The sequence below is a fragment of the Engystomops pustulosus genome, chromosome 6, assembly GCF_040894005.1.
Source record: "Engystomops pustulosus chromosome 6, aEngPut4.maternal, whole genome shotgun sequence".
Taxonomy (NCBI): domain Eukaryota; kingdom Metazoa; phylum Chordata; class Amphibia; order Anura; family Leptodactylidae; genus Engystomops; species Engystomops pustulosus.
In genome coordinates, this window is record NC_092416.1 from 41,944,956 (window position 1) to 41,965,579 (window position 20,624).

General features: G+C 41.8%; 1 protein-coding gene across 2 annotated transcripts in view; it reads left to right on the forward strand.

Moving 5' to 3' along the window:
- DRD2 (dopamine receptor D2) overlaps positions 1-20,624 on the forward strand; it is a 205,624-nt gene that overhangs the window by 144,940 nt on the left and 40,060 nt on the right. For both annotated transcript variants that reach the window (XM_072155858.1, XM_072155859.1), the window contains one exon: positions 7,540-7,649. In XM_072155858.1, the coding sequence (XP_072011959.1) occupies positions 7,540-7,649 (110 nt within the window). The remainder of the gene's footprint in view (positions 1-7,539; positions 7,650-20,624) is intronic.

Below are 20,624 nucleotides of genomic sequence, written 5' to 3' on the forward strand. Positions count from 1 at the left end.
AAAGTTCGTCTCGAATAACGAGCACTCGAGCATTTTAGTGCTCGCTCATCTCTAGACTCAACCAAATAATTATTTTCAAAAATGTGTTTTATTTTCAAAAACTATGCAAAGGTAGTAATACATTTAAAGCGATATAAATTTGTAATAATACTATATGTTGCCTAGTTTTAACTAGTTTTTTAATAGTTTTAACATATGAAAACCAAAATGTTAAAGGGTGCAGCAATTAAAAATGGAAGAAAATTCGTATTTTCCCCATCTTACCAAAAAAGATTGTCAAAAGGTTATCAGTATCCCAAGTAGCATTAAAAACTTCAACTTATCCTGTAGTATATACAGTATGTTATAGTATACATCGAAAGATAAACAAAAAGCTATGGCATTTAAATTGTAATAATGAAAAAAAACACCTCTTATAGACACATTTGGATTGAATATCTCACAACGGTGTATTATTAAATCATGTTTTGCAAAGCTGGTCATCTCTTACAACACATTTGTGATGTCAAGCAAAAAGGAAAGGTAAGTACTCTTAACTGTTGAGGGCCCACAACCCTGAAGCTGCCCTGACTACAAATGGCTTACTCTTGTTTGACTCATAAATAGTATTGAGCTGACTCCTTCGGGATTTGTCGATTTTGTCCACACTTTGAACAAAAGTTTAGTGTAGTGTCTGTTTGCTTATATCATATACTACCGTATTGCAGTTTATGATGAACCGGATACTGTTCTGTTCTGACAGGTCTCATACAGGCTCAGCAGCCCATCACCCAGCTTTTCCGGGTGAGCCCGCATGTTGAAGTGGAACTTCTTCCTGAAGTCCAGTTACAAAGTTATGGGACTCGAACACTCAACCATAAAGGGAACCATAAATTTCTTAAGTTCAGAATTTTTTACATTCTGATCAGCTCATCCCCACTAAAAAGCTGCTTTTTGTTTTAACTCTCTTCAAGGGTTGAACGTCTTTTTTCGTTGAAGCCATCTAAGCAATAAAGGAGAGACAACTTGGAGAAATATTATTTTTCTTACTAAGACTTAGCAGCACTGTAAGATGAGTGACTGAATGAGACTTTCTTGCAAATCATTATCTTGTCTAAATTTAACAAAAACCCACATTTAAATGAAGAAAGTAATGTGACAATACATTGCGATTGATGTACAGTACTGTGCACCTGCTTGTACTTTGGGAGTTTCAGAGGAATATTACACTTATTATTCACTTGGAAGTTGACAGTGCTGGTATCTTGGGTCTTCCACTTTTTACAAATTACTTTACTCTCATTCTTCAAATGATTCCCCTATTTCAGTCACCATGGTCAATACACTGCATTTATAAGAACTATTATTAAATTATTGAGTCTGGTGCTGTTGTTGGAGAAGAGATAGATTATTGATGTCTTATACTGCAAGGATCACTTTAGAAAAACAGTCTGTATTTATCAAAAGATAGTACATCTTTATTGATAGGGTTAGTGCGTTTTGCTGTACACAGAGATTTGTATACTTGTTGCCTTTTGCATATTTGTGTTATATTATGTCATTTTTGTAAAACCAAAATAGTGGAATAGTAAAAACTGGATGGCTACTGAGTAGTGATGAGTGGACTCATCAGTATTTGCATCCAGCAGGTTGAGCCAAATCCGGACATGAATTCAATCACCTATTGCGGTTGTTCACCCTTTAAAAGGGTCAATTGTGGCCCACTTGGTACTACAAAGGCTACAGGCAAAGCTGCAAGTAATTGGCAATGATCGTGTTGCTGCCATGGGCAGCTGTGACTGAAGCAAGTATAGGAAAACAACGATCTTGGCTGTTACCTGGGGGGGGGTGAAAGGAACCTAGACTTCTGACTGAAGTTCAGGTTCATGTTCTGCTGAGATTTTGAGGGAGGGGTATGAGTGTGGAGGAGGAGAGGATACTGTGCACACTTGGATGGAGACTTGGGTCTTTGGACTGAAATCACTCTTCCTTGACTCTCTTGATGCTGCTGGCAGAGAGTCAGATAATGTGAATAAAATTTTAAAAACAATTGACTGTAGTCAGAATGCTATCAAAGGTATTTTTAAAATTATTTTTAAACTGACCTTCCTGATAACAGATTCCCTTTCTTTTTGGAAGATTGTCCAAAATTCTAAAATTTCTGTCAGTCAACAAAAAAAACATCCTTTGCTTTTCCCTAGTTTGGTGCCTCCTGTCACCGGCTGTCTCTGTTCCCAAACATTGAATCCTCGGCTAGCAAACAGAATTCAGCAGTGGATCAGAGAAAGGTGAGTATAGGCTTGTCTGTTGTTTTATATTAACCCCTCCTGACTGACAAAAACTTCCTGGACTTGGTCCTCTTGGTTTGGCTATTATCTCACATTATGTCAGTAGGTTTCTTGAAAATCACACATTGATATAGAAATTTGAAAATGCATTTTTCAGGGTGCTCTCTTTGCCACCTTGAAAAGCAGCCCCCTTAACATCATACAGGACTCTCAGCAAGCCTAATGACATGATATGGGATAAAAACTAAACCATTTTATCTATTCCAGAAGGAGCAGATTCCCAGCTATAGACAGCACTATTTCAACATTCAGTTAGGTGTAGGGAACTGGTTTGGCTGAGTGAGAGGCTATTGACTAGGGTTGGGAAGTAAGAGTTCTCCTTACGGAGACTTTGGCAATTAAGGCCGCCCAACATTGGGAACTGTCTTTATTTAGAAATGAAGCATTTTTTTCATTTTGCAAACCCTGGAAAGCTTATTTTCATAACCATTTCCTGGAATCCCAAGTGAATATTTAAGATCTTTAAGACTGGATACTTGTAGAGATGGCCTGTAAAGATAAAATCTCATCCCCAGTTTGTAGCTAAACATTTACTATGTGTTTCTTAGATAATTTTTTTCTTGGTTGGGGCTCCACTGAACTTTTGTGGTGTGTGCTGTTTGTAATCTCAACTATACCTTTTTTTTTTACCAAGATAAGAAAGCGGCTTTAATTCATTCTGCATCATACCTTAGTGTGCCAAGGCCCCGGTGTTCATTACTGACCCTAGTCAAGCATTTCATCTGCTCATAACTGGATCCGAGCTACAATCAATAGATAAATGCTTAATCAGATCAAACATACTGTAACAGTGAATACAGATAAGGCATCTGGCAGGAATATGTGCCGCTATAGATCACACAAACTGATTACATCCCTTACAATACCAAGCTACAAATAAACTGAAACTGATAAATAATGGTGCAGAGGCATAATATATATATAAATAGCCATGACTATATAAAAACTAGGTCATAGATTTATCCAATTTAGAATTAAAATGTATTTTTATAAGATTATTACAGTCTCTTTAGAATGATTTAAGGTTGACTTTGCATATGATGTACAAAGTATGGATTAAGGCTACTGTACATGGACCTTGAGTTGTGTAAGGTTAGGGGCCCCTACCAGTCTCAGGGTTTAAATATTTCCTTACACTTACTGGTTGTACTGGCGGTGTATTAAAAACAAGGCTTACTATGGAAGTTTTATGGTATCTGTTGCGGTTTGATACCACCTAAGTGGCTTCCTCCTGGAACCTTGCTAGGAGATGCATATCTGAGAGAGAGGAATAGTGATCTTGTCAAATATACTTAGCTTTTTTGCATTTTGCTTTCTGGGGCTTTGTAATATGTGGGTTTTTCCTTCTACCTGCTCTAACTAAGAATTGTTCCGTGGAAATGCAGAGTCCAAACTTGGAGAAAGGCTTGTTTAATTAAAAAGGTATAATAGATGACAAAGTATAAAAAAAAAAATAATACAATATAAAATGCCTCCTCAATGTCCTATCATGGGATTTACAGATACACACAGTATCTGACTACACTCAAGACTACATGACTAACAGACACAAGACTATATAATTAGTTCATCATTAGTAAGTTAGCACTAGACTACTCCTTGACTATACATATATATCTCAACTGTTATCACAATCACACCCACAGATGCCCATGACTCCACCCCTACTTGGATATCTTCCGGCCTTCATTATGACTTGTCGCCAATCAGCTTCCGGAAATAGGATATTGGCCTCCTTGGTGTCGTCATTTACTCCTTCCTCAGGATGGCGCTCTCGTACTTGGAATTGGTATCTTTTACTCAGGCCTTTGTCCTAAATGGCTTGGGTGACCTCCCAGGGATGGTATTTATTGCCCACCTGAAGCAATAAGGCTGCCATTGGAAAGTGTCCTTGTATCACCTTTTCACAACAGTTTGTTTATTGCCCTCCAGAGTTAATAGATTTGGGCCTGCAACAGCTCTCCTGAGCACCAGGAAATTGATGCCTTTGATCTATGCCCCAAGTTAATGGATAAACCCTTCCCGTGGAGATTGCACAGAATATTCCTTGAGAAAGGGCACATAGGTGACCCATGATCAATCACCAAGTCTTTTATGGCACCACTCCAAGGCTTCAGACAATGACCATCTGGTGGCAAGCTATGTGAGTGTCCATATTATATGAATCTCAGTATATACTTTAATATTCAAATATAACAGGCTTCTATTGAATGGAAGCCTGTCCCTTTCGTACAGCCTGTACCTGATTTCATGTTCTAGTAGTAGTGAGACTTTGACACTGCTGAGCCTACCGTAATTGTATGATCCTAAGTTTCTCTTAGCCTGGTTTGAGGTAGTCTGTGAGGTGTTGGGAGTGGGAGTTGTGAGTTCTAGAGCATTGTATTAATGTGTTTCATATTACTTTGTTTTCTATTTCATTATTCTGTTAGTGTATCTCTATTATTTTTGTCAGGAGTCATCTTCCTATGTGTACACTTTATAACGGCAAATTATTTTTGGGTAAAAGACGAACCATCTGAGAGTCTCATTGGGAAGAGTCTCTGTACCACCGCGGGCATGGTATGAGACCCGCGGTGGCAGCCAACGTAACAAGTGCAGGAAACAGTCACAACCTGAGATGACAGCAGTAATACAGATGAACACCGGTAATGCTGGTACGGAGTGAAAACACCGCTGGGCTGGAACCCTAGAAGGCACGGCAGAAACACAGGAAGGCAGGAGGTCACCTCTGGTGAACCCTGGACAGCACACCAGGAGCAGTCGTACGGGATCGGACCACATGATACGGACCACAGGAAATGGACCACAGGATACGGACCACGGGATAAAGACCACAGGATACGGACCAAAGGATACGGACCACCAGACACGGACCACAGGATACGGACCACAGGATACGGACCACCAGACATGGACCACAGGATTGGGACCTCGGAATACACACTGGAACAGAACCTCAGAATACACACAGGAACGGGACCTCGAGATACAAACAGGAATGGACCTCGGGATGCACACAGGAGGCTTTCACTTCAGAGGGAAGACTTGAAGATCCGTCGGGGAGTGAAAGGAGCCGCCGGGTTATATAGGGAACCCCCAAAGTGACCAGCGCCAATAGGAAGGACACTGGCTCTTTAAGTTCAGAGAAGTTAGTACGCGCGCCGTAGCAGCGGGAGTGCGTGGCCTGGGAGGCAGGAAGCGTGCGGCCTGCACGCTGGGACCCAAAGCACAGCCAGGAACCAGGATATGTAAGTCCAATAGGGGAACGGGGACACAGCAAGGCACGGATGAACCTGTGATCCGCATCATGGATCGCGGGAGCACCCGTGACAGTAAAAATGATCCGATTAAAAAAAAAAAAAACTAATATCAGTTTTAGCCAGTCACAAGAGAGTATGGTTGCATTTTTTAATATATTTAACCAATTTAGTATTTTCTATGCCAATATCCACTGTTATTTGTCCTATTTTAGCTGTGTGGGGTTTTGTTTTTGAATGACAAGTTGAACTTTTCATCAGTGGTGTCCACTGGAATATGTTACATCATATCTTTAGAAAGGGTAATTCTGCCATTTTGATTTTTTTTTTGTCATTTTCACCACTTTTAAAAAATGTTTCCAGCTTACAAGTGTACTGCACATATTAAATGGTGACTCTAGAACTAATGATATTTCCCACAGAATACATACTGTAAATGGAAAAATATATTGATTTTGGAAGATGTCAAGTAAAAAAAAATAAATGCAAAATCGAAGTTGATGTGGTTCAAAAGAGGGGGATTTTTTAAGGATCAATGGGGCAGATTTATAAAATGCATCCTTAGGTTAGACAGTGCAGAATTAGGCTAGATAGTCTTAGTCTGCACCAGATTCATATAAGTGTCTGGTGCTGGTGCAGTATAAAACTGTCCAGTCGTACTCTGCACCTCCTATTAGTTGGCTTTCTGTACAACAGAAAGTTAGGACAACATTCATCCAAGTCCGGAGTATTTTTGATGCCCCCTGAGAAAGATCAGCGGGTTGAAACGCGCATCGGGGGCTGAACACCAGGTACTGTGGTCCACGGGATCTCCCTTTCACAGATTTTCATCCTTGTTTGGGTCTGATATTTTTTCAAATAACTGCATGTTTATTTGTAGTATTTATCTACTTAACTTCAGGGTTTGGGCATGAGTTTTTGTTATGTGGTGCAGTACACATTACTGCCATTAGGAGCAGCGCTCCCTTTGCAATACTCTATATACAGCTGTGTACCCTTTACCTGGTTTGTTCATGCAATGTCTCTCCTGGAATTTTTTAGTACATTTTAAAGAATTAATTTGTTATCAATAAAGTTTCTCTATTTTACAAGTTCATTATTGGCATGGATTTCCCTCTTTTCGTCTAGTTTTTGGGATTTATTCAATAATTGTGAGGGCCACCTCTGACCACTCTGGCCTAGTGGAGTTACCTTTATGATTAGGTCTTAAGTGACCTCTGTTACTGCTAGTACTGTTAATCGTTGTTGTGTTGTTCTGTTATTTTCAGTGCAGAATTAGGCTGGATAGTCTTAGTCTGCACCAGATTCATATAAATGTCTGGTGCTGGTGCAGTATAAAACTGTCCAGTCGTACTCTGCACATCCTATTAGTTGGCTTTCTGTACAACAGAAAGTTAGAACAACATTCATCCAAGTCCGGAGTATTTTTGATGCACTGACCTTTTTGGCGCAAAGCCACGTCCCCTTTTCACAGGCCGTGCCCCTTTTGTTGAGATAGTCTTAGGAGAGACAGAAAACTATCTAAAACCCTTAATGAATGTAATGGACAGGTTAATAAATATCCCCCATTGTGTAATCCTAATGTTGGTACAGTTGACCCTATTAACTTAAATAAGTCTTTGCTTTAGAAACCTAACTCTGTAACTCTGCTCTACTCATCTTTTAAAGTGAATTTGAAAAAAATTCAGTTTGTCTCAAGATTTCATAAGAACATGTAACCTTTACCTTTATACTCTCTTTCCTATATCAAGTTATTTTTATTTCTTATAATAATAGTCTATTTATAGCAGGCTATCTTCTTTGTTATCTCCACATACATCTGCTGCTGGTATGAATGTTCTGTGTAAGCCTCTTACAGTTTTTACAGGTTTTCATAGTCTTGTAAGCTTAATTCTCGAGCATGAGATAAACATCTGCACTATTGATTTTCTGTTCTTCGTCTTTCTACTGCTTAGGTGGTTGGCGAGTGGAGGTTTAGTCGTATCCACTGTGATATCTTTGTCACCCTTGATGTTATGATGTGTACAGCAAGTATCCTTAATCTCTGTGCCATCAGCATTGACAGGTAAGAGACATTGCTCTTCTGGTTTGACAATGGTGACTCTGTATGACGAGCATGGTCATTGAAAAGGAACACTTATTACGATGATCATGACACGTGCAAGGTACAGATAAAGAGCGTTTTTTCATGTTAGATATATTTAGAGTACAGATATGGCTTTATATATAAATGAGCTGTGACCCTCAGAAATCCTTGAAGCAAATTAAATGTCTCCAAATGATTGACATACTGTATATTGACATTTATATTACATCCTTTAGTAAATTTCATTATTTCTGTCTGTTTGTACCAAAACCAGGGTTTTTCCCCTGTGCAATATAGATGTAAATCGGAGAACTATTAGAATTATTATTTGGTTCAAAGACCTTATCTTTATTACATTCTGTTTAGAGATGGTTCTCAGAATCGGGACATTTTTCAGGTGCCAAAATATAATAATTTATGTTTCAATGCATAAAAAATTTCTAAAAGGGCAGATAGCTGCTGTCCTCATTTATCCCGGAGATTGGGGATGAGCAACAGATGAGGAAAAATAAAAAAAATAATTGTAGAAATGTAATGAAACAAGAATCTGATCACAACAAATCTAAGGACTAGAGTGGGAAATATACCAATTTCCATGACAATTGGTTCAGACCACATACATCTGGACGCAAATGAAATCTTTATAAAAATGTTGCAAAGCTTCATCAAAAAGAATTTTGGACGATTCCCTCATCTCTAATCATTTTTATGGTTTATTACCCTAGATTTATAGCACAACACTAATTGCCCTTACTATTCATTTGGCAGTTGGTCCCTCCATGAACCCCCACTGAAGCCTATCTAGAGTTTTACTTTGTTTTACTTATAGGCCTAGTCTTCATTATTGAAGTTAATCAACATTATGGATATATTTATAAAAGATGAGTGTGGAGGCCAAATATTATGTGATGGAATCATGTATGAAACTGTATGGGGTATAATAAAAAATAAATATTAGTTACACAATGAGGCTATTTTACGTCCTCCTGATGTGAGAATCCATAAGAAATTAGCCCAACATGTTCACCTACAAGTTGGTTGACAGAGAATTCCATATGTGATTCTATAAATAGTCTTGCCACTTCATAAGACTATACTACTGAACAGAGAACCTTCCAACTTTAAGAAAAATTGATTAAAATGGTAAAGTCATCAGGAGTGTGACTACTAATGGCATCTTACTACACTTGCAAACCAGAGCCTCATTGTACGTGTAGGTCACACATTTAGGACTGTTTCTAATATACAAAGTCAACACTCCCCATAGACTACAATAGAGAAGTAGCTTCTCCATTGAGGTCTATAGTAAATGTGGAAAGAGCAGAGCAAAAGGACCCTTTGACTATATTCTAAAGTTTTAAAAACACAACTATCTAATATTTATATGTATCCTGTCACTATTAGTTAATAATGTATATGGTAACATTGAGACTTACTGTAAGACAATCAATTTTCTACTGTTCAAATGTAACATAAAGAGTTGTTTTGTGCTACCTGAGCCCCTTGCTATACTTACATGACCTTACAAGTACTGAGGAGACCCAACCAGGTTGAAACAGTGCTGTCTACAGTTGGGAGTCTGTTCCTTGTGGAATAGATGTACTGGTTTGGCTTAATCCCACATCATGTTATTAGACTTCTTGTAGGTCATACTTGGTGTTAAGGGGGCTGCCTTACAAGGTAGCAAAGGAGGCATTGTTTTCCATTTAACACCTTGGAAAACATATTTGTACACTTTCCATGACCTTTAATGAACATGATTTGGTAATCCTTAGCCTTGACAATGCAAGTTCCTTTTATTTCAACTACAAAAGCTAAATATCAGAAGCCGAAAAAAGAGAGAAAGCCAATGGTACACATTGAGCTTTTATCAGAGTATGATGTATTCTCCAGGTGAGACGGGCAGAGCTCAGAAAGTGTGAGCATCTTAACTAGAGATGAGCGAACACTAAAATGCTCGGGTACTCGTTATTCGAGACGAACTTTTCCCGATGCTCGAGTGCTCGTCTCGAATAACGAACCCCATTGAAGTCAATGGGAGACTCGAGCATTTTTCAAGGGGACCAAGGCTCTGCACAGGGAAGCTTGGCCAAACACCTGGGAACCTCAGAAAAGGATGGAAACACCACGGAAATGGACAGGAAACAGCAGGGGCAGCATGCATGGATGCCTCTGAGGCTGCATAATCGCACCATTATGCCAAAATTATGGGCAACAGCATGGCCATGACAGAGTGACAGAATGAAGCTAGATAGCATCTAAAACATCCAATAATTGACCCTGACACTATAGGGGACGGCATGCAGAGGCAGCGGCAGCAGGCTAGAGAGTGTCATGGCGACATACCCTAAATGGACTCAGGCTTCAAACCAATGGGTGGCAGAGAGGAACCAAAGGAGGTGAGCAAGAAGCGCTCAAATAATATCGGTACATGATAAAAGTTTGCCAGTATATTTTGTGGATTACACAGCAGGGTGGCGACAAAGTTAACATGGAAGCCATGAAAACAACCCAAAATTCTGCCTGACACAGCTCGTTTGATAAGGGGACCATGTATGGAGGCAGTGAACTAGTAGTAGATTAAAGGTGCTGCAGTTAAAACTATGTTAGTTGGATCTTGGCATGGAGCTGGCGCTCCGCTGCCAGGCGAGCTTTCGCCAATCCAAGCCCCTGTCTATAGGCTACTCCCCAAACAGCACTTCTAAGAACCTTTTGTATAAGATCAAGTGTAGTAGCGTTCTTATAAGTTTAGGATATGGCGGGTGAGGGGAATGTAAACAGATGCGCAAGAAGCGCTGAAATAATATCCCTAAATGGTAAAAGTTTGCAAGTATATTTTGGGGATTACACAGCAGGGTGGCGACAAAGTTAACAACTTTGATGTGGAATGCCCTGTAATAGCTCTTGGGCGGTGTGCCTTTTATCGCCTAGGTTCAGCAGTTTCAGCACCGCCTGCTGTCGCTTAGCGACGGCACTGCTGCTGTGCCTAGAGCTACCGACTGATGGCGCCATGCCCACGGATGGTAATTCGGAGGAGGAGGAGGTGGAGGAGGGGTGGGAGGAGGTATAGTAGGCCTTTGAGACCTGGACCGAGGTAGGCCCCGCAATTCTCTGCGTCGGCAGTATATGACCAGCCCCAGGGTCAGACTCGGTCCCAGCCTGCACCAAGTTAAGTGTAGTAGCGTTCTTATAAGTTTGGGATATGGCGGGTGAGGGGAATGTAAACAGATGCGCAAGAAGCGCATGATGCGCATGGAGCTGGCGTTCCGCTGCCAGGCGAGCTTTCGCCAATCCAAGCCCCTGTCTCTAGGCTACTCCCCAAACAGCACTTCTAAGAACCTTTTGTATAAGATCAAGTGTAGTAGCGTTCTTATAAGTTTAGGATATGCCGGGTGAGGGGAATGTAAACAGATGCGCAAGAAGCGCTGAAATAATATCCCTAAATGGTAAAAGTTTGCCAGTATATTTTGTGGATAACACAGCAGGGTGGCGACAAAGTTAACAACTTTGATGTGGAATCCATGAAAACAACCCAAATTTCTGCCTGACACACCTCGTTTGATAAAGGGACGATGTATGGAGGCAGCTATATGGACGACTTTTGGAGGTAGCAATGGAGACAACGTGTGGAGGCTGCTATGGAGACAATTTAATTTGGATAGTGCCTGTATGTGGCAGTCCCAAACATTTTTCAAACCAGAGGAGCAGGTAGGTGGCCCTCCAGTAAAATGGGATAGATTGAGTGCCTGTATGTGGCAGTCCCAAAAATGTTTCAAACCAGAGGAGCAGGTAGGTGGCCCTCCAGTAAAATGGAATACATTGAGTGCCTGTATGTGGCAGTCCCAAAAATTGTTCAAACCAGAGGAGCAGGTAGGTGGCCCTGCAGTAAAATGGAATAGATTGAGTGCCTGTATGTGGCAGTCCCAAAAATTGTTCAAACCAGAGGAGCAGGTAGGTGGCCCTGCAGTAAAATGGAATAGATTGAGTGCCTGTATGTGGCAGTCCCAAAAATGTTTCAAACCAGAGGAGCAGGTAGGTGGCCCTCCAGTAAAATGGAATAGATTGAGTGCCTGTATGTGGCAGTCCCAAAAATTGTTCAAACCAGAGGAGCAGGTAGGTGGCCCTGCAGTAAAATGGAATAGATTGAGTGCCTGTATGTGGCAGTCCCAAAAATTTTTTAAAACAGAGGACCGGGTAGGTGGCCCTCCAGAAAAATGGAATAGATTGAGTGCCTGTATGTGGCACTCACAAAAATTGTTTCAAACAGAGGACCGGGTAGGTGGCCCTCCAGAAAAATTAAATGCATGAAGTACTATAGCAAGAGCCAGTGGGCCCTGTCAAAAAATAGCCATTTTCCTCTGCTTTACTGTACAAAGAGGAGGAGAAGGAGGAAAATGAGGAGGAGGAGTGGATCAATTATTCAGGTTGAGCTTCCTTCACCTGGTGGAGATTGGAAATTCTGAGAAATCCAGCCTTTATTCATTTTAATAAGCGTCAGCCTGTCAGCGCTGTCAGTCGACAGGCGTGTACGCTTATCGGTGATGATGCCACCAGCTGCACTGAAAACCCGCTCGGACAAGACGCTAGCGGCAGGGCAGGCAAGAACCTCCAAGGCGTACAGCGCCAGTTCGTGCCACATGTCCAGCTTTGAAACCCAGTAGTTGTAGGGAGCTGTGTGATCATTTAGGACGATGGTATGGTCAGCTACGTACTCCCTCACCATCTTTCTGTAAAGATCAGCCCTACTCTGCCGAGACTGGGGACAGGTGACAGTGTCTTGCTGGGGTGACATAAAGCTGGCAAAAGCCTTGTAAAGCGTACCCTTGCCAGTGCTGGACAAGCTGCCTGCTCGCCTACTCTCCCTCGCTACTTGTCCCGCAGAACTACGCACTCTGCCGCTAGCGCTGTCAGAAGGGAAATACTGTTTCAGCTTGTGCACCAGGGCCTGCTGGTATTCATGCATTCTCACACTCCTTTCCTCTCCAGGGATGAGAGTGGGAAGATTTTGCTTGTACCGTGGGTCCAGGAGAGTGAACACCCAGTAATCGGTGCTGGAATAAATTCTTTGAACGCGAGGGTCACGGGATAGGCAGCCTAGCATGAAATCTGCCATATGCGCCAGAGTACCAACGCGTAAGAATTCACTCCCCTCACTGGCCTGACTGTCCATTTCCTCCTCCTCCAACTCCTCCAACTCCTCTTCTTCTGCCCATACACGCTGAACAGTGAAGGACTCAACAATGGTCCCCTCTTGTGTCTCGCCAACATTCTCCTCCTCTTCCTCCTCATCCTCCTCCACCTCCTCCGATATGCGCTGAGAAACAGACCTCAGGGTGCTTTGGCTATCAACAAGGGAATATTCTTCTTCACCCGGCCTCTCAACCCAGCTTGGGTCTGTCACCTCATCATCCTCCGATCCCTCAGTCTGCTCCCCCCTCGGACTTCCTGCCCTGACAACAACTTCCCCACTGTCTGACAACCGTGTCTCCTCATCGTCGGACACCTCTTTACACACTTCCACTACGTCAAGAAGGTCATCATCACCCACAGACTGTGACTGGTGGAAAACCTGGGCATCGGAAAATTGCTCAGCAGCAACCGGACAAGTGGTTTGTGACTGTGGGAAGGGTCCAGAAAACAGTTCCTCAGAGTATGCCGGTTCAAATGCCAAATTTTCCTGGGAGGGGGCAGACTGGGGGGGAGGAGGCTGAGGTGCAGGAGCTGGAGGAGTGGGGATTTCGGTGACATGGGTGGACTGCGTGGAAGACTGACTGGTGGTGGACAAATTGCTCGAAGCATTGTCAGCAATCCACGACATCACCTGTTCGCACTGTTCTGGCCTCAACAGTGCTCTACCACGAGTCCCAGTAACTTCAGACATGAACCTAGGGAGTGTAGCTCTGCGGCGTTCCCCTGCTCCCTCATCAGCAGGTGGTGTCTCACCCCGCCCAGGACCACGGCCTCTGACCCCTGCAGTAGTTGGACGCCCACGTCCCCGCCCTCGTCCTCTACCCCTAGCCCTCGGGTTAAACATTTTTAAAATGAGAGTTATAACTTTTTTTTTTTTTTTACTTCTTTTTGTTTTTTTTGGTGTTTTTTTGTGTTTTTTTTTTTTTTTGTGTTTTTTGTTTTTTTTTGAGTTTTTAAAACCAAACAATCCTATCCTATTGCTATGGCTATTTTCTAGCCAAGTATCAAAGGAAGCACACTACTATGCCAGATGAGATGACACTGAGTTATTGCCTAATAGAAATCCAACCCCTACTGAATTTTGCCACTTCGGCCTTTGCTATGGATATGTGCGCCACTAAGCGCAGAACACAGCGGTCGCAAGTCTCACTACAAATTGCTCAGAATTGGCAAGTACATGCACTGCAGAAACTACAGCCACCAGCAGATCAACCAGAAATCAAATATATAGAACGCTACTGTAGGCTTCAAGAAGCTGTTTGTATTCTCCTATGGCTATTTTCTAGCCAAGTATCAAAGGAAGCACACTACTATGCCAGATGAGATGACACTGAGTTATTGCCTAATAGAAATCCAACCCCTACTGAATTTTGCCACTTCGGCCTTTGCTATGGATATGTGTGCCACTAAGAGCTAAACACAACGGTAGCAAGTCCCCCTGCTAATTCCTCACAAAATGGTAAAAGATGCAAATTAAAATAAAAAAAGTAGAACGTTATTGTAGCCCTAAGAAGGGCTGTTGGGTTCTTTGAGAATCACTCCTGCCTAACAGTAAGCTAATAGAACACCCTAACGCTTTCCCTGACCAGCAGCAGCTCTCTCCCTAGCGGCATCCAGAGACAGAATGATCCGAGCAGCGCGGCCAGCGGCTAGTCTATCCCAGGGTCACCTGATCTGGCCAGCCAACCACTGCTATCGACGTGTAAGGGTACCACGTCATGCTGGGTGGAGTGCAGAGTCTCCTGGCTTGTGATTGGCTCTGTTTCTGGCCGCCAAAAAGCAAAACGGCGGGAGCTGCCATTTTCTCGAGCGGGCGAAGTATTCGTCCGAGTAACGAGCAGTTTCGAGTACCCTAATGCTCGACCGAGCATCAAGCTCGGACGAGCATGTTCGCTCATCTCTAATCTTAACCCTTGCTTGTTCAGAGCAAAGTTTGAAAAGAATCGGTTGAGATAGTTTCAATCAACAGTCAACCACTACAGTACTGTTCAAACTGCCGACTGAAATAAAACAGATGGAATTCAGGGTCTTCTCAACCTACAAACTATGGAAGAACCTGACCCACATGTAACAATAAGATTGAAAAGCCTGGGCCTAATATATAGCAGCATTGATACTTGTAGTATAATAGAAGAAGACTGAAGCATCTTGGTAGTAGAGACTCCTATTAGGTGATTTTATGTTACAGTATGTGTCATTTTTTTCTCATTAAGTAGTTGTATCATTCTAAGATTACATCCTCACAATAGTTTATAGTATACAGATGGCATAATTCTCGCAGATACTGTTTTTATTGAATTTCTACCAGATAAAGGCAGCCGATTTAGGAGAAAAATCACAGGTTTTGAGTCTTGATACACTGGAAATGAACATACAGGACATATAGATAACACTTTTCTGAATTGATGGAAAACACGGTTTTGGGGCAGATGGCTCTTGTCTGCAGGTGCAAATGTTTTACGGAACAGTGATAAAATGCAGCATAAAGATTGTAATAAAATACAGTACACAGCATGTAATGTGATAAAATGTGTAATTATTTATACAAATTAATTGAAGTTAGGATAAAACAAACTATTAAAAAACGACTACAAAATATACCAATGTATGAACATAAACAAAAAGTGTAAATGGTACATCCAAATGAGAGAATACTGTAGTAGATACAATACAAATGAAACGCATAGCAAAATTTTAAGATTGAGGGTGTTTGGAAGTTAAAATGACTGTGTAGCGACAGAAGTGGTAATTAAGGTGGAGTGAATCCTTTCAGGGTTTATCGGGAACCGAACTCTTACGCTCACCCTATCGTAATACCAACAAAGCCACTATTGTGATTTAAATGCCAGAATTTCCCCAAGGATTGTCAATCCTGTGTTGTTATTGAGGAGTAAGAATTGCAGAAAAAATTTTGGAATTTAAAATGCAACTTTTACTTTCCTCATTTTTACACTGGGGTACATGTATCTTAAGATTGGCCTTGTGCTCCTGCCTTTTTTTTCTAATTTTCTGCTAGTCAGATGTGTCTTTTTCTTTGTTAAGAATCCGAATAAAGGTCTTAAATGAATATGAAACTTTTTTAACAAAAGTCACAAAAAAGTCTCCAGAAAGTAGCAAAAAGATCAAAAATTTCCTGCGCCTGGGAACTTTTTTCCCCAAATTTTTATATCTGGAATCGGGTGATAACTTGGGAAAAACTGTAGAAAATGGGCCCATGGTAAACTTTGAAGGGAGGTTATCTATGGGGCAAAAGAAGTCTCATAAATGCACACGCACCATGAAAAGCCACAAAAAAATACGAAAAAGCCAAAAAGGTACATTTGTCCCAATGTCTGATAAAAGCAAAAATGGATGGCTAGAAACAGGAAGTAACAGGAATAACTCATCAACACTGTAACAATTTTTGAAAATTATCTAATTTTTGTAATTAATATATCTTTAAAAGAAAGGAATATACAATAAGAAATAGATATCCTGCCTTCCTCTGCCCTGTAACTTAATCATTGTGGAACCTAACCTAACTTGTTAAAAAATACCTATATTTTAGCAATATGTAAATTAACTGCAGAGACTACTGGGGCGTTTAATAGCGCCGCTGGGCACTGAGAGCTAAGGCTAGTACACACCCCGGTAGCCACTTTAGTTGTTTTACATATTGCTAAAATAAAGTTAGTTAATAAGGTTAGTTAAAGGTTCCAGGCAGAGGCAGACAGGAGGAATCTACAGTCAGTTCTTCTTCTAAAAGTAGATTCCTCTTGGTAGGTTTCCTTTAAATATAATCAGTGTAATGGAAACACTTTTTTACCTAAGTTTAGATTAGAATGCATAAGGAACAAGCCATTTTTTACCACTGCAGAGCCAAGCGCCAACAGAAGATTTATTTTGTTCTAAACATTTTCTATATTTTCTAGAATATTATTCTAACATGGCAATGACACCCGTAGATAAAAATAACACATGTAATTGTATGGCTCATGGTGAATGTGATTGCATCACATTTATACCCAGTGATTTGTGGCATTCAAATCAGGACTCATGCTGTACTGTATGCATTCGGCTATTTCATATAAATCCATGTGAAACTGGATATACAATGTAACCTAGAAATTACATGTATTAACAGACTACATGTATAGAGTACTGCTGACATACTGTAGGGGCGGTTGGTGAAGGAAGATTTCTAAAGACTTATACAGAAAAGAAATACACAGCAATATTGTAATAGAGAGAGCTCCTTACTTAGTAAAAACCCAAAAAATAGGTCATTGGGAAAAATGTAAAATGCATTTTGTAACATTATATACAGTACAGATTCACATTCAAATTATTAAGGCTGCATAACACACATTGCTAATAGTTTAGGAACTTAGCTACGCCAAGTGTTAAAGGAAACCTACCATTTAGAATGGCAGGGGTAAGCTGTAAGTACCGAGCACCAGCTCAGGGTGAGCTGGTGCCGGTACTTACTTTCGTTAGTGCTATAAACCGCGGTATCGCGGTTTTAACACTTTTTAAACTCTAGACCAGAACAGGCTTCGGCGCTGCGTGCGCACGATCGTGCGCGCGCCTACATAGGAAATAGCGGAGATGTTGCGCGCGCACGGTCGTGCGCAGGGCCAAAGCCTCTCCTGCTCTAAAGTTTAAAAAGTGTTAAAACCGCGTTACCGTGGTTTATAACACTAACGAAAGTAAGTACCGGCACCAGCTCACCCTGAGCTGGTGCTCGGTACTTACAGCTTACCCCTCCCATTCTAAATGGTAGGTTTCCTTTAAATGTATTACTTTTAAGGTGGGACCAAGTCCATCTTGTAAGCAAGTCACTAGTTGGCCACTTCACAATATGCATCCCAATTTGTTTACATATTTTACACCACTGTATAGGCAATCTCCGGGTTTTGTACAAAGGGTCGGCGCCAGCACTGGGCATAACTGGGCCCTGAGCTGCCGGGAGGGACCACATAAGGCTGGAGTTGAAGGGGGCTTTATATAAAATAACAATGAGGGGGCTGTTTGGGTTGATAAACTAAGGATTATTTTAGGGAACAGGAGACTGTTTTAGTTTTGGACTTTTTAATGCTGCCATGTAAGTTCACTGCAAACGGTCCTATTGAGGCTCTGTCATAGATGGGTCTACTGAAACCTGGAGCCAACCATGTATGTACTGTAGGGGCTCTAGGTTTTAACTTGTAGGGGCTCTAGGTTTTAACTTGAGTCAAATTTGTATGTAAGTCCGATCTAACAAAATATGATGTTGCCTACCCTGGATTCCCGTCCTGCTAACAGATGCACTTTCATGCACAGGAAGTGCAGTAGAAGAACCCACTGGTGAGTTTGCTCCTTCAGTAACCTACAACCTCTGGCTTGTACTTCTGTGCACAGGAAGTGGTATTGTACAGTATTAGCCATTGTCATCTGGATAACTTGAAAAAGTACAATCTGCAGGTACCAAAGGTTGCAGATAACTTAGGATGTTCCCTTACAATACCAGTTGCTTGTACGTCTTCCTGTGCCCTGAAGCACAGGAAGAAGTAGAAGCCACTGTTAACGGAGTGTGCAGGTTACTAAGGACATTTGATACCAGCGACTTGTTCATCTTCATCCCCCTGCATGCATGGCTGAGGACCCTGTTTGTATTTAGGGGTCATCTGTAACTTGGATCGCTGGAATTTGGGGACTGCCTATAGTGGTACACTGATGTGTATATTGCATTATTTTATAATTAAAGCTGATAAATATTTTTTTTTTAATTTGTAAATAGGTACTGACATTGTATCATGTAGATAATGGCATATCACTAGGACAGTCACTACATAAATGGTGGGGTTTCTGCCAATCCTGAGAATGACAGAGCCAAAATACTTGCCCCACACTGCATCGACAAAAGTTTTCCCCCCTATATAGTGCTGCCTCTGTGCAGCGAACTTCAGAATGGGGGGTGTTATTGGATGGTCGGGTGTTCTGCAGCGCAGTGAAGATTTACAAAGGAAATGCAACCCTGAGGCATCTTAGACTTCTAAATCACTGTATTCTCAGACAACGTTACCTTAAAGTGTAACTGTGTGATTTACCAAACTATTAAATGTGATTCCCTCTTTAAAAACAAACAGAACTGCACCTAGTTCATGCTCCTCGCCCTTTTCTTTCCAAAGTTATGCTATTTTTTGTTCTGCAAGTGTGTGACAAAAATCCTTCTCACCAGAAGTCAAGTAGGGGGACACTACTGTCTGTCTATGCCCTTAAGCTGAGGCCAGTTACCTTTCCCACAAATCCCATGATGCCTTGTGGTCTCTCTCAAAGTAATTTAGCATTAAAATCATTTAGTTTCCAACAAGTTAATCCACTGAACTCTACACAGTGCACATACAGGATATACACTCACCGGCCACTTTATTAGGTACACCTGTCCAACTGCTCGTTAACACTTAATTTCTAATCAGCCAATCACATGGCGGCAACTCAGTGCATTTAGGCATGTAGACATGGTCAACACAATCTCCTGCAGTTCAAACCGAGCATCAGTATGGGGAAGAAAGGTGATTTGAGTGCCTTTGAACGTGGCATGGTTGTTGGTGCCAGAAGGGCTGGTCTGAGTATTTCAGAAACTGCTGATCTACTGGGATTTTCACGCACAACCATCTCTAGGGTTTACAGAGAATGGTCCGAAAAAGAAAAAAACATCCAGTGAGCGGCAGTTCTGTGGGCGGAAATGCCTTGTTGATACCAGCGATCAGAGGAGAATGGGCAGACTGGTTCGAGCTGATAGAAAGGCAACAGTGACTCAAATCGCCACCCGTTACAACTAAGGTAGGCAGAAGAGCATCTCTGAACGCACAGTACGTCGAACTTTGAGGCAGATGGGCTACAGCAGCAGAAGAGCACACCGGGTGCCACTCCTTTCAGCTAAGAACAGGAAACTGAGGCTACAATTTGCATAAGCCCATCGAAATTGGACAGTAGAGGATTGGAAAAACATTGCCTGGTCTGATGAGTCTCGATTTCTGCTGCGACATTTGGATGGTAGGGACAGAATTTGGCATCAACAACATGAAAGCATGGATCCATCCTGCCTTGTATCAACGGTTCAGGCTGGTGGTGGTGGTGTCATGGTGTGGAGAATATTTTCTTGGCACTCTTTGGGACCCTTGGTACCAATTGAGCATCGTTGCAACGCCACAGCCTACCTGAGTATTGTTGCTGACCATGTCCATCCCTTTATGACCACAATGTACCCAACATCTGATGGCTACTTTCAGCAGGATAATGCGCCATGTCATAAAGCTGGAATCATCTCAGACTGGTTTCTTGAACATGACAATGAGTTCACTGTACTCAAATGGCCTCCACAGTCACCAGATCTCAATCCAATAGAGCATCTTTGGGATGTGGTGGAACGGGAGATTCGCAACATGGATGTGCAGCCGACAAATCTGCAGCAACTGTGTGATGCCATCATGTCAATATGGACCAAAATCTCTGAGGAATGCTTCCAGCACCTTGTTGAATCTATGCCACGAAGAATTGAGGCAGTTCTGAAGGCAAAAGGTGGTCCAACCTGTTACTAGCACGGTGTACCTAATAAAGTGGCCGGTGAGTGTATATGGTGACAGTATATGAGCGGCAGTTCTGTGGGCGGAAATGCCTTGTTGTTACCAGAGATCAGAGGAGAATGGGCAGACTGGTTCGAGCTGATAGAAAGGCAACAGTGACTCAAATCGCCACCCGTTACAACTAAGGTAGGCAGAAGAGCATCTCTGAACGCACAGT